General features: G+C 40.7%; 1 protein-coding gene across 1 annotated transcript; it reads right to left on the bottom strand.

Annotated features, from left to right (window-relative positions):
- Positions 1-6,761: 6,761 nt before the first annotated feature.
- On the bottom strand, positions 6,762-9,447 carry LOC122088650 (GDSL esterase/lipase At5g45670-like). The gene is made up of 5 exons (XM_042657964.1): positions 9,057-9,447; positions 8,830-8,954; positions 8,458-8,691; positions 8,087-8,345; positions 6,762-7,220 (listed from the first exon to the last, which is right to left on the bottom strand). Exons 1-5 carry the CDS (start codon positions 9,310-9,312, stop codon positions 7,000-7,002), a joined length of 1,095 nt encoding a protein of 364 aa, XP_042513898.1. The 5' UTR covers positions 9,313-9,447; the 3' UTR covers positions 6,762-6,999.
- Positions 9,448-15,636: the final 6,189 nt, after the last annotated feature.

A 15,636-nucleotide genomic window follows, 5' to 3' on the forward strand; every position in this document is an offset into this window, starting at 1 on the left:
TAAGCAACTGGCCATGGGGTGGTGGAACCATGAGTGATTGTGCGTAAAAGTGTAGTGAGGGAATATCATTATTCGATCTCAGAATATAATAAAGTGCACGAACCTCCCCGAGGGTGCTAGCACAATTACGAACATCCTCTCTGTTTAACAATACCCCACAACTTGTATAGGAATCGGCTACCATTTGCTCTCAGAGTACTCTCCATGACATGCACTGACCGCCTAAGGGTGCGGGCATGATAGGGAGTTCCTCACCAAACGATTACATTTTGACCATGATGCATGATGTGGTTAATGAATACAATTACAAATATGGGGTAATCCAAACATTTTTTCCAATAGATGTGGTGAAAAATGTTCTTGCATTTGATGGTAACATCTAGTGTCGAAAGCTTGACATGTCCCGAGTGGAGTCACCACTATGAGGGTAGCGGCCAGAAAAATACCTCTTTTCCCCTCTTGTGGTGGGGGGGGAAAGACTTGTATTGCATTCGGCCCTCTCTCCTCTCTTTCTCTTTCTTGGGGATGGGTGTGTCGTGTGTGCTTATCCACGGGCCCCGCACCATTGTACCACTGCTCAGACATATATGGGGGCCTATTTCGTAGGATTGTAGGGGTCATCATTGAGATGGGGATTTGATGGTGGTCCAACACGGGGGATTGGGGTCATACAAAAGGGTTTGAAGTCGCCACCTAGGATTATGAGCCTAGGACCTAGGGGTGGGCCCGAAAGTTGGTCTGGTCTAGAGATTTAGGGTATGTGTCAGGTTGTAGAATTAGGAATGTGTTGGGCACCCAATCTACCTGGTTCGACCGGTCTTCCTACTAGATGCTTGAAGAACGAACATTTTCCATAATTATCCCATACCATATGCATTGCTAAGTTATCACACATATATACTATTGGCAAGGTTTCTCCTATGAAAAATGCTCACTCAAAATTTTGGACAATTGAAGAACTTCGAAGGCCCGAAGAACACTTCAAAGATTCGAACTTTGAATCTTATGAAGATTGCTTCGAAGACTTAAAGAACCTCAAGGGAGGAGGGGAGGAGAGAGGACAGAGCTTCTCTATAAGGGGTGCTCACTAGGAGGCTTGAGTGTCAAAAGCCAAAGGGAGGGGGATATTTATAGATTTTTTAGGCCAATGGGGGGGAAATGGGTATTTCCTTGGCCAATGGGGTAAAAAACTGGATTTTCTTGGCCAATGGGATAAAAAAGTAAATTTTTGGGCCAATGGGGTGAAAGGTGAATTTCTTTGGCCAATGAGGTGAAAAGATGCTTTTTTGGGCCAATGAGGTGAAAATTTGCTTTTTAGGCCAATGGGGTGAAAAAGGTAATTTTTTTGCCATGGAGGAAAAAGATGCTTTTTCGGCCAATAGTGTGAAAAGATGCTTTTTTGGGCCAATGGGAGGTCACAGTGTAGGGTACACTAGCAGGGAAGTGTAAAGTACATAAACGGGTGAAGAGGGAATCTATTTCAAGATCCAGTCATCAGAGTGAGGATCCCGACCATCAGAGGGGGTGTGCGAGCCAGGGGGTGTGGTGGGGGCGTGACTTGCTGGGCATGGGCACGAGGTGCTGGGCAGGGGCATGAGGTGCTAGGTGGGGGTGCGAGGTGCGAGGTGCTGGGTGTGGGCACGAGGTGCTAGGTGAGGGCAAGAGGTGCTGGGCAGGGGTGCGTGAGTTGCTAGGCAAGGCGCATGAGGCTAGGCAAGGTTGATGCACATGGGGCACGCAAGGTTGGGGCTGGTGCAAGTGGGGCATGCAAGGCTCGGGCTGGGTGCCCATAGCAAGATGTGGGTGCTTGCATGGGTGGGGCGTGGGTGCTCATGGCAAGGTGTGGGTGCTCGCATGGGCGGGGTTTGGGTGCTCATGCCCATAGCAAGATGTGGGTGCTTGCATTGACAGGGCTTGGGTGCTCATGGCAAGGTGTGAGTGCTCGCATGGGCGGGGTCTGGATGCTCATGGCAAGGTGTGGGCACTCACTTGGGTGGGGTTTGGATGCTCAAGGTGTAACTTCTGAAAATGATTACGGGAGATCCGATGGTCCAATTTTGATGCACCATATATCATTGAAATTGTGATTCCAAGTACTATGCATCTGTATGGTCACTTTGGACCAGATTCCTTCATGTATGAGAATTCATAATTAGACCCTTCTTTTCTCTTGCATGGGATTTTTGGGATTTTTTGGGGTGAGTATGGAATGTTTCTAGCTTGGGTTGAGTCAATTGTCATCTCTGTCGATTAGAAGCCAGAGGTTGCATCCATGATCCCTAAGTCATCATAGCCAGGGCAGGGTGACAAAATTGGGTGTCTACAGGACCATCATCAAATACCTGTCTTGACGACGACCCCTACACTCCTGCAAAATAGGCCCCCACGTATCTCCAAGCGGCGATATGATGGTGCGAGATCTGTAGATGCACACACATGACACACCCCTCCCTAAGAAAGAGAAAGAAAGGAGAGAGGGCCGAATGCTAAAAGTCTCCCCCCCCCCACAAAAGAGGAGAGGTCTTTTTTCAGCACTACCCTCACACCCTGCCCTAATCTTGTGAAATTTGAACTTTTGGTCAATAGGTGATAACTCGAGGGGAAGGCTTCCAAAGGGGGTGGATTGGGCCTAAAGCTTGATGTTAGGAAAGTTTTTGATACACTTTCTTGGGATTTTCTTTTCATGGTTCTTTCAAAATTTGGTTTCTTTGCGACCATGAGAGGATGGATTTACTCTATTCTCCACTCTGCTAGAATCTCTATTCTTCTCAATGGTAGCCCTGTCGGATTTTTTGATATAAGTAGAGGTCTGAGGCAAGGAGATCCCATCTCCCCAATTCTTTTCATTATTACTGAAGAAGTGCTTTGCAGGGGTTTGAATGATCTAGCTAGAAACAACCTCACTAAGCCCATTGCAGGGCCTAAAGGTTTTTTGGTTCCAACTCATCTCTTTTTCACAAATGACATATTCATCTTCATGAAAGAATCCAAACATTATGTTAGAAACCTGAAAATTTTTTTGGAGAAGTACTAGAGCTTCTCAAGGCAGAGCTTCAACCTAGACAAAAGTAAAATGTTCCTTGGAAAGGTCTCGGCAGACAGAAGGCCAAGGCTGGTTGAGGAGATGGTTGTTCCCATTTGCGACTTCCTTACCAAATACTTGGGTGTGGAAATATTCCAAGGAAGGGTCAAAAGGGTCTACCTATGATGGACAAAGTCAAGGCAAGATTTGCTGGGTGGAAAGGTAAGCTCCTCTCTTTGGCAGGAAGAGTTGCGCTGGTTCAATCTATAATTTTTGGAATGCCTCTCCACAGATTTTCAGTTTACTAGTGTCCCACAGCTCTGATTAAGTGCCTTGAGACATGGATGATGATTCATCTAAACAGGTGAGATCGATTCTTCCAATGCAATTACTGTGAGATGGGATTCAGTGTGCAAGCCGAAAAAGGAGGGGGGTCTTCGTATAAGGCATCTCAGAGATGTTAACAAAGCTCTGCTTGCTAAGTTAACTTGGAAGGTTAAGAATGAAGAATCTGATTTCAACAGACTTCTCAGAGCTAGATTTTTATCTAGTCACGAGTAGATCAAGAAAGGCTTTAAAAGTTCCTCTATTTGGCCTGGCGTTAAGAAAATATGGAATTTTGTGGAGGATGAAAGATGGATCGTGGGGGATGGAAGGAAAATTTATTTCTGGAGGCACATTTGGATGGGCTCTCAATCGAACTGTAGCCTTTCTGGTCTGGGAGATGACGTTTTCAGCAACTTCTCTCCTCTTGTGGCTGAGTTCATAGAGAATGGCAGTTGGAAGCTGCCCTCAGTGGAATCTAGACTACTTAAGCAGATCTTTGAGTCTATTAGTGCCCTACCTCTCCCTTCTATTTCTATGGAAGACAGATGTGTGTGGAAGCTGGACCCTCTGAGCATTTTTACAGTAAAGTGTGCATGGGATGCTTTAAGGTTGACTTCTCTAGCTATTCCTTGGGCCCCAATCATCTGGAACAAGTTCTTGCCCCCTTGGCTTTCCACTCTAGCTTGGCACTAGGTTCATGGCAAGCTTCCTACTAATGACAGAGTTCAGGCCAAAGGGATTAGTCTCTCTTCCAAGTGTTACCTTTGTGGAGAGAGCGAGGACTCCTTCCACCATCTTTTTTTGGATTGCAAGTTCTCTCATGACATCTGGTCCAATGTTGCTGCACAGTTCAACCTAGATTGGTCAATAAACCTTCTGTTGATGAGGTGATTAAATGGAGGAAGATCAAGGGTAAGGGTTGGTCCCTAAAAGACCCATGGGTGATCAGTCTGGTAGTCACAGTTGATGCTATCTGGAGGGAGAGAAATCTCAGAAGGTATGATAGCAAATCTCAGAGCTCTTCCATGGTGTGTGCTGTCATTTCTAAGGACGTTGCTTTCTTTTGCAATGGGTTTAAAGTCTCTCCTAAATCTATAAGTGATGTCATCATCTGTAGAAAATTTCAGTTACCCATTATCCCTTCCGCCCTCCATGAGACTCCGGAAGTCTATTGGTGTAAACCTCATCCATCTTAGGTAAAGCTTAACGTTAGGAAACCCTGGCCGTGCGGGTGGAGGAAGCATTTTTAAAGACCATGCTGGGAAAAATCTTCTCTATTTCAATGTTTCTCTGGGTGTAGCAACCAATTTTACTACAGAATTCTGGAGTTTAATAAAGGGCTTAGCTTATGCCCGTGATATGGGTGTCAAACGCCTTTGGATTGAATCAGATTCAATCTCTATTGTGACTATGCTTTGCCACAATCTTTTTCCTTGGTTCATCCTTCAGGAATGGACTAATCTCCTTGATTATGTTAATTCCATTGAGTGGAAGATATCTCATTGCTTCAGGGAAGCAAACCCCATCGCCAACTTTCTTACCAAAGATATAGCTAAGTCGGGTAGCTCAGGACAGAGAACACTTCTGCCAGCCTCTGTTATTAATGAGCTCCTTATTGCTGAAGTAGGTCAGCCTCGGAACAAATTCTACAGATAGCGGTTGTAAGCCTCTGTTGATGGCAATGCCGTAGGTGGAGGCTTTCTTCCATTTCATTATTTGGATCTTTTGTAATCTTTTGATTCTTTTTTTCTCTATGTTAATAAATTCGATCTTCTACCGAATAAAAAAAAAAGGGTGATGCACTCGAGAGTGTCAATTTTGCTACCAACTGCCTTGCAACAATCTACTGCATGGAGAGGAGTGACCCTACATGTCAGTGTAGACGTTTCTATTCAAATTGGAAGGTATTCAAACCTCCTAGCCCTGGTGGTAAGTGACCAAACACCTCCTCACTTGACCCCCTTATATGGTAGGCTATGCACAAGTCCCTAGGGAACCCCCTTAGGTATTGGTAGAAATGACTTAAAACCAGCAAAGTCCAACAACTATACTATCCACAGGTAGCACCCACCAGTTGGATAGTGACCTAGTGGTGGCCATCAACTAGTGGGTCTTGATGTGCTGAAATGCATTCTTTTCCCATGGGGCTCGCTACATGTATAGTGGCCTACTCTACCCTTGTCCTCATACTACATGGACCTTACCCCCTCCACTTACTCACCTTGTGAGACGAAGGCGGTGGTTCCCTGTGGACGGACACCTAGGTTAAGCCATTTTTTCCAAAGCCCACTGGACAGGAAAATAGACCCCAATTGGTCTTGCTTATAAATAGGGAAAGTGATCCCTAACACTCATTCTTTCACTAGAGAAACACATGGGAGAGGAGAGAAAGAAGGAGAAAAGGAAAGAGAATAAGAAGGAGAAGAAGGAAGAGAGAGAGGACCTTTGGCTACCTCCCGTTGTCGCCGATTGCTTCCAAAGGTAAGGGAATTGACCATAAGAATCAATGACCCAAATGAATAAAAGGATAGGATGACAGCCCTAAATTATATTATATAAATCAGGGTTAAAAGTTAAGTCTTTTTCAACCTTGACCTGTCCTCAGAGTCAGAAATTTTAACAAAGGCCCTATTCTGGCTCAAGGCCAGGACAAAGCGGTTCGAGCCGTTAGGGCTAAACTTACACCCCTAGTTAAAGATATGTATAATCGAGTAGTAACTAGTATGAGAATTGTGGGAGACAGGCTAGTGAATTTGAATTACTTTACATCAATGATTTAAAGTCTGTATTTGGTGGCATAAACCATAGATGAACTAATTAGAGGAATTCAAGATTATGTTGTTGATATTTACTTAGTAGATGAAACAAAAGTAAGGATAAATGCAAAGTTGGAATTATAGAGGTCAACTTTGGAATCAAAATATTTTAAGATAAATAAAACAAAAACATAACATATGATGTATAACTTTAGTAACAATATAGAGACTGAAAGTAGAATAGTGAAAATTGGTGATAGCAATATACTCCAAAATGAAAATTTTAATCATTAAATTCTTTAGACCATAATGGGGTGGACATTCCCATCGGTTTAGATGATATAACTAGTTTCTAAAGTAGTGCACCATGACATTTGATATGGGATGCTACTAATAATCTTCTTAAACTGATTTTCACCTTGGGATTAGGATTCGTTACGGTTCTTATGATCATTAATTAGCTTGTTTATTACCTTTTCCCAAGAAGAAAAAATAAATAAAACATGACGGTTCATCCAAATAGGCTTATATTCTTGTTTTCTTTTCCATTAGTTATGATTCAAGAGGCAACTTTAGGAGAAGCAGCTCCTTCCTGCATTAACAAATCACACATCGAGCAAACATTATATATATATATATATAGGATTCGTTCAGTATTTATGTATGGAATCCTCATCGATTTTTATTTCTTTCTTTCATTCATTCTTCAAGGACTCCCTCATCAAACAAAGGAAATTATCTACTTAGTTACTATACAAGTGACCAATGCATGCCCACTATACTACCGATACTTCAGAGACTTAACCATCCACATTAGAAGACAACATACTTATGTCCATCACTAATTAAAACCTCCATAGTGGTAATCTCAATCTCTGTAGGTGGTGTTTATAACTAATGAACTAGGCCATGGATGTCAAACGGATAAGCGTCAAGGGGAGATTCAGCACTGTAGTACTTGCTTCCAGTGATCAAATTCACAGCTTCTGTTGGGTGAAAAGCATCAAAGAAGGTATATTGGGTCCTGTTACTGCAAGGAGTTTGAAGTGGCATACATGCATATTGAGAATTGTCACGCATCCTCTCACAGCATGACGTGGATGTCACCCTAAATCCTGATCAAATCAGAACAGTTATATGTTAAAATAATCATAATTAAATTTCTCTAATATATCTCAATAGCATCTAAATTAATGAAGAATCAATAATGTTGGAAAATGGATTTATCGTGATAAGTTGATAACCAATAAAACCACCGGCAGCCATATGATGGAAAGAAAAAACACAAAATAAGGGGCCATATATAGCAATATATGTATGTGCATATATGAACATCTCTCTGGTGGAGTATGTATCTTATCCACTTGTGGTGACCTCTCTACATGGGATCTCACCATCCATAGGGTATCATATCACGAATCGATGGTGCATTTATTTCTCTGACTCGTGGTCCGAAAATTGCTTGAATGGTAGGATCCCATGTGGGGAGGCCAATGGAGGGCTGGTAGGACCTACTGATTTCAGAATAGGTGGCTAATATGAGCTAGGACACATTAATTAGCTTCTCAACACATTCCCTACTGCTACTACCATAAAGGAAAAACCATATATGAGTCCTTCTAGGCGACAATATGCCTAGTGAAGCATATAGCACTTGGTAATTGTATATGGGTTAATACATGTGATAGATGGCCAAAATTTAGTCCAAAGCATGCAAGGAAAGTTGCTCAACTTCAAGACAATTTTAGAAAAAAAACCAAAATGCTATCAATTGGAGATGAATATAAAACACAAAATTGCATCATTTTAAGCTACAATTGTACCAATGAGGTGCTTTTCTGATCCTCTATCATATGGACTAACCCATGTACTCGCAAATAATGAAAGTGTAACACTTCATTAAGATAATTCCTTAGTTTTTAAAGTATAGTAATTGCAACTTATCTGGACCTATAGCAATCCTTTTTCACTCATAACATACCATAAGATGAAGAACTCCTCCAAATACCATCTAGGATATGGTATGCATTTAAGTATGTAAATCTTGCCTCTGGTAGATTCTTGTTGAAGTTATCAACAAGTCCTTTAACCTTGGCATTGAAAAGCTGGGCTGCACTGTTGAGTCCCTCCACGCATGCCCAACCATTGCGACGACTACATTCAGAAATTGCAAATGGGGAATAACCTACGGGACCAACTCCCATTATGGCCACCTTCCTTGCTCCATAACTGTACAAAGTCTGTGAACCCAAAACAAACAACCAGAGAAACCATTTATTAATCTCAGATATAAGTCTACCTTTTTTTTTAGTCTCTTCATAAGGCTAAAAATAAAGAAGAGGTGTTCCTTACCCTTAGTTGTTTAGAATACTGGCGGATAAGAGTGTCAGCGTATTGTTCGGGTGTGTATTGGCTTCTCCTTTGAGGATTCATGTATCCAAGGTAATCGTTACTACCCATTCCCACCGAGTAGACACACTGACTTAGGTGCTTGCCCGCTTTATCTTGGTTCCCAAGTATGCCTATCACTTGTAAAATGGTACCCATGTGATTATCTAATTGTCTGTTCAAACCGTTCACACGACCCTGCGCATTAATATTAATTGACACAACTCTAAGCTCAGAGTAATAATTATGATACAATTACTAAATATTTAAAATTATTTTGTTACAAGAATTCTAATGGCAGAGACAGAGAAAGAGAGAGAGAGAGAGAGAGATTACAAATTCTTGACCGGTATCATCCCTAATTCCAGCGGCAGAAGATCCATAATTCAATCCTTTTAGTACATCTGGGCCTCTCGTAGTTGCATGGGGTGGAATAAAATCATCAAAACCCAAGAGTTGAGCTGCAGTCCAGATGAGCACTGTAAGCAATTAACTAATGTTCCACTATTTGTTGGGGTTACAAACACACACATAAGGGCATATAGAGTTGTGTAAGAACTGACCAACAACATCGACCACTGTTCGTCCATTGGTGAACCTTCCGGTTGGTCCTCTGGGAAAATCAATCCCATAGGGAAGGGTGAGTGCCTTTGCCACAGTAGGGAGGGCCATGTTGTTGCCATTGTCGACCAGAGAATCCCCGAAGATGAAGTAACAAGGAACTTGAGGTTCAGCTTGGACGACCCCAATTGACAGCCCTGCTAGTGTCATCAATGTCAAAGGCAACACCCATATGGTTTTCTCCTCACAGCTCATCATGGAGTAAAACAAGAAACCAGATGAGTTCTGCAAGCGATGGTTGTGTACTGCTAGAGTAAAGAGAGGGTGGGAGGGAAATGAAGTTTTGGCAGTATGGCCTTTGAGAGTAAGACCAGTAGTACCTTAGTTACCGTATATATATCTTACAAAGTTAAGGGACTAACTCCCTATATATTATATTAAAAAATAAATAAAAAAAGTACCTGGAGTAACTGTATTTCACGAAAAAGTTTGTGGAGTTGCCTCGTTGCAAGGACTAGCAAGTTTGGACTTTAAAAACTTCTACTCAATGTAACTATCTGAATGTGACACCTTAAGTAATTCCATTCATGATTTGTCGCCTACACATATTTATTCATATCTCCAGACACAGCAAACTAAGGTACAAAGTCATAATTTTGTGCAGTTGTAACTATATCGGTGACTATTAATTAATGTTGAGGCCCATATCGGAGCCTTACTCACCTCATTAGCAAGAGGAAAAGAGCTGAAGCTGCCGTATCTGTGAACACCTTAATATGTGGAAGGGAACGTTGACCATCTGCACTCTCTACACCCAAACACAGTTGGACATGAAAATACCTAGTGCACGAAGGGCAGCTGGTCGTCTAAACATGAAAAGTGCTAAATGTATAACGTTCTTTCTTCCTTTTAAAATTGACGAAGTTTTACTCACAACCAACCCACCCGGAATCTCGAACAAGGCACTTTCATCTTTTATGATGGCCAGGGCAGTCATTTTGCCCCTCTGTCTGACTGCCGCAGGCATGCTCCGGCACAGATTTCTTTTTCTTTAATTATATTCTCCAACCTCAACCATCCCCAAACCCACTTTTTCCCTTTGACAAAGTGGTATTGCTTCCTCTTAAATATTTTTGGGTCGTAGTTGGTGTTAGTTAATTGTTCTGTTCAGGGAATGTCTGGGAATCGTAGGGATAATTATCTAACGGACCCCAAAATCTGATTGATTCTCATGAAATAAGAGGCAGAAATTTAATATCAACCAAACCAATGTAGCGCAATTAATGCAATCAGGGAGGTTCTAGGTTGCTGACTCAGCTGTTCATCTTTTCGAATCTTGATAGCTTGAAAAATATACCTGTAGTGAGAATGTGGTTCAGTTCTACTTAAGTGTGTGAAATGGAATTGGAATCAAAATCGATAATCTACAATTGAATCGAATCAGATCGTAAAAAATGACTCGATTCTGATTTCATAGGTTTTCTCACAGTTTGGTTTTGACTTGCACCAGAATACTGACAGTTGTAAACCAAATAAGAACTAGTAAAACTAGACCTAATAAACTCAATTTTCTGTACTGCCTTATGTTTAGGCAAGGGCTGGTTTTGTGTTTTTAAAGGAGGTTTTTTATGATGTTCGAATGTTTAGTGAGATCTACCAAAAAAATAAATAAATAAATAACTAAATGTAGAGTAAGAGAATCTGCTATGAATATTGATATGGTAAGCTTTAATCATTCTAAATTTATATGCTCATTCTCTCAAATTGGGCTTAAAAATAATCGAGTTAAAGGACACAAAGGTAAAATCGAATATAAACCAACACTATAACCGCATGTAAAATGAATGTGAACCAATACTACAAACCACATGTAGACTGAATGTGGATCAGAGTTAAACAAATTACAAATCCGAATTGCAAATGTTAAAATAGGCACTACAAATCACATGTAAATAGCGTGTGAACTAGACAACAAAATCGAATAAAAGCTGGTAAAAATAGATTAAATGTCAAATGATTCTGAATTTTTTTTATCCCAGACAATTCACTTTTGATTTCGACCTTTTCAAAATGTAAATCAAATAAGAACCAAATTGAACAACCGGAACCGCACTGATTGACACCCTCAATTTTACTAAGATTTAAAACTCAAAGATTTTCTAAGGGGATAAAATGTTGCCATGATGGTCAGTACCTCACTATGTCTACCCCCTATTGTGGGAATAAAAAGTAAAACACAAAAGGTGCAGCATATGCTACACAGCTTGATAAGGAACTCATTCCCATTTGGTAAAATTTAGGAATTTATATATAGGTGATAGTTCTTTGTCTTGCACACTCTCCATTCTTTGTCTTAAATATTTGCCATTTGATTGGTTCAGGGTACTGAAATTTTGTGGATATGGAGATTCCAAAACATGTTCACATATAAAATTTCAATCCAAATAGAATCTACTAAGTGGAAAAATAGAGGTTTGAAAATTAGGACTATGGGAGAGCATACAATAGTGGTTAGAGTATTGTAAGTGTTCATGGACATACATGGGGATGCATTATATGAGAGAATATATATATATTTTTTTTTTGGATAATAATATGAGAGAATATTAGTTTAATTAGATTTTAAAATTTAACATATAGTTAAATCTAAGGCATGTAATAGGTACGCAACGGTCAAAATTGCCACTTCATCGTTTCATAGGGCACAATGAGATAGACCACCTTGGCAAGCTTGTCAAAACCTTGTAAACTTTTGCATGTAGCTAATCAAGTGGACTCTAAAAGTTGTGGACAAGTAGACTTCAAGGTCTCCAACTTATATTTTGATTTTCAACCAAACAGAGTTTGACAAGTAAAAAAAAAAAATAAAGCTCTGGAAATCTAACGGCTACATAGGAATGGCTGAAAATATAAGAATGTTAAATGCATGCAAAAACTTGGGAAGGTATTAAATTAAAATGGAAGTGGTTCTCTATCTAGTAGCATAGTACGCCATCCCTGTGTGTATCTCTCTCCTCCTAAAAATAAGGGACATAAATTTCTTTTCATATGGGAATGAGAGAGATACAAATGGGAGGGCTACGTAGGCCACACTCCAGGTTAGAGTTCTTTTTTTCCTTAAATTGAGTTAGATCCTCAAATTCACTTAATTAGATCCAGAAATTCACTTGGGACTAATCCAATCAATGTTTTATCTGTCCAACGAGAAAAATTACCACAACATCTCACCATGTAGCTAAAATTTGGGAGAAACCATGATCAGTTTATGGGGACCGCCTGCTCTCCTTCAATTTTTCCTTTAAAAAAAAAATCGAGGCACAAATTATAAAGGGTAATTTACAGTGCAACCCCCTGGAGAATGCCACAATTATAAGAACACCCCCTCTGTTTCACCGACTCACACCACTTACCGTCAGTCACTATTAAGTGAAGAGGTAAAATAACCGTTATACCCTTTCCACTCAAACTCATTTTCACCCAATTCCTATTCTCACCTTCACTAAGACATCAAGCACAGAGAGTCATCGTCCTCCTCGACGCCAAGACCTTCACAGTCCTCTTCAACTTCTCCAAGGTTAAGAGAAAAAAGTCTTCGTCAGCACTTCCATGCCCTCCACTTCTTACAGCAGTGGTTACCGCATTTTCTCCTATCTCGATCCCTCCAAACCCAAAGATGCCCTTCTCAAATGTTTCATCTTCTCTATCCTCGTGTCTTGTCATAAGAGATTCATTCTTGAGTTCCACTCTTCACTCTCTATTGACCTCTTCCCACTTCTCGAAGATCAGATTTCCAGAAAAGGTAAAGCCAACTTCAAAACTACCAGTGATTCCATGTCTTTCAACTTCATATTTCTTATGTTCTGTGATAATAAGAATCCATCCGTTACCAAGATCGGATCAGATGGACCCACACTTCTTGCCAAGTGGCTCACCTTCTACCTTGCCCCTCTATTTACATTGGGTTTGACAAAAAAAAATTCCAAACTTCTTAGAAGATCTACTCATAAACATGTTCCCCCTCCCATCCTTCCTCGTCAAATCTGACTACAAGAAGCTCTACGATGCTTTCTATGAATCTGCAACTCAGATACTGAACAAAGTCGAAGTGATGGGACTCGAGAGATGAAGCATGTCACAATCTCATCCTCCTTTCTCGGTTCAACACATTTGGAGGAATGAAGACTTTGTTCTTGTCACGCCTCGTTCACATAGAACCAGACCGGTGACGGGTTCCCTCTAGGTAACCCAAAACCAACAGGATCATCTAATACAGTAACCATAGCACAGCAAGCCATAGTAATCATGGAATATAATAATGTAATTTCAGCGGAAGTCTTGTTATGTATAAATATTTGTAGATGCCCATATACTCTAGATACCTAAATTGTTATACATAGTATAGTTATATATGGGCCTGTAGGCATGATTTTTGCATAAGAAATAGCAATTTAATTATCGAGAGCACACAAGAGGGGAGTATACCAAAAGAACCAAAAGAGAATTGTAAATAGAAATATGCTATTGTTGCCCCACAATGTAGTTCTCACACGAGCATCCATCTCCTTGGTCAAATCCATCTAGGACCCACCAATCCCCCATTGGAGGTTCGTTGGTGGGATCCGACATGGGTTCTTCTACAGAGTAACCTGCAAAATCATCTAAAATAGTATGTACACGAGAGGTGAGCTCACTAGCTCAGTAAATGGAAAGAAAGACTCATACAAGCAATTGCAATCAAATGGTACTATATGCATGCGATTCATTTTAAACATATTTCACCTAAGTAATCATTAGTAGGTCATAGGTTACATGCTACTCATAACCAAAGTAGGCGTATGCCTCAGGCACGAGATGCGTTCCCTATCCCGTAATACGCCCATAGGGTTCTTGGAGAAGGCCAGCTGTGAGCACTCAAAAAAGTAAATTGTGGCAGAACCATAGCAGAAAATAAAAAGCAGTATGATTGGCCCTCTGAATATATCACCAAGGTTTCCAACTATCTTATTGATCAGTCAGGCATACTTCTAACCACCATAGTGGTCTGCGACTGAGCTTCCCCCTAGTGATAATCCAACATGTAAACCCTTGTTGGGAAGTGTCGTAGCATGAGAGAATGTGCAATCCTAACCACATGCTCCTATATGAGATAATACGATTGCATAGTACTTTCGCGTCCCATACCACAATGTGCCAATGCATTCATTTTCAAGCTGACTACGACATCTATTCTAGAAAATCCCACACATGTTCGATAAATCATCATCATAATCCATCATTAATAATCCATGCTCAGATTCATAACAAGTGACAATCATCGAGAATATAAAGATACAACATGTTCATTTCTACATACATCAACATTCAATCAAGCATATGCATGAGAATGGCATACATAATGTCAAGTTAATATATGAATGTATGAGATGCCAAAAACACTCCTAAAATAAAATTAAAGTCCTCTCCCCACTTACCTATTCTTGTAGGAGAATACGCACTCACGGTATGGGTAAGATTCAGAGTGAAGACGAGTGTCTCAAAACCTAACACAAATAAGAATTTAGAATACGTCCATTTCAGAATTATAAAATTATGTAAGATATGGTCATGACGCGTTTAATAATGCAAGAAAGGTTGTCGATGAGTTTGAGTTCCAATGGAACTCATTTGGGCTACAGGTTGGTAGGAGAACCCACCTGCTCACACTATCGAGGCAGACAACACCCAGACACAAACTGACGGGTTATACTGGTGGGTTTGGTACCCGTTGATAGCCCCAAAGGAGACCGGTGGGTCTGGTACCAGCCAGTCTTGCCCACCTGTTAGGCCAGAAGCCCAAGTAAGACTGAGGGGTCACACCAGGGGGTCTGACTACCCGTCGGTGCTAACCACCAGTGTTCTGTGGGTTTTGCTATTCTTCTTCCCTTCGTCGTTCCTCCTCTTGGGAACCTAAGGGGGTTGTTCCAACTTCATTTCCCACACATTTTAGGCGTCATCTACTTGATTATTCCATAGATCTAATTTAACATCAAGGTTTTGGGGAATGAAATCATACCTTGGCTCAAGAAAACTCCAAAACTTAAGATCCTCTTCCCCAACTCAAAATATCACCTCAATACCTCCAATCTTGTTTCCCTTCCTCAAACCTTCAAGGAAAACACTCAAGGGTTCCATTATCTCTTTGATTTGAGCACAAATAAAAGGGTTTTATCATATTTCAAGGGTTTATGATGTTACTTACCTTAAAACACAGATCTCAAGACACCAGACACTATTCCGATGACGAAAAGGTAAGATGCAGCTTCAAAAACTAAGGGGAACCTTCTTCCCTCTTCCTTCTCTTCTTCTTCCTCTTTTCTCCCTCTTCTTTACTCCTCTCACCAAACTTGTTGAAATCATAAATGGGGGAGAGAGAGACATATCTTCTAAGGCCTGTTTGGTTTTTTGCCCCTTTATGGGCCAAAATACATTAAATTACAATTCTGGGTAAAATAGTAGACATTATCGAACACACGTGACTTCATTACGACCAAAACCTAAAATACATGTGCTTACCCAAGTTGGGCTTGCTGGGGCCCATGTTTC

This window comes from Macadamia integrifolia, chromosome 9, assembly GCF_013358625.1.
Source record: "Macadamia integrifolia cultivar HAES 741 chromosome 9, SCU_Mint_v3, whole genome shotgun sequence".
Classification (NCBI taxonomy): Eukaryota; Viridiplantae; Streptophyta; class Magnoliopsida; order Proteales; family Proteaceae; genus Macadamia; species Macadamia integrifolia.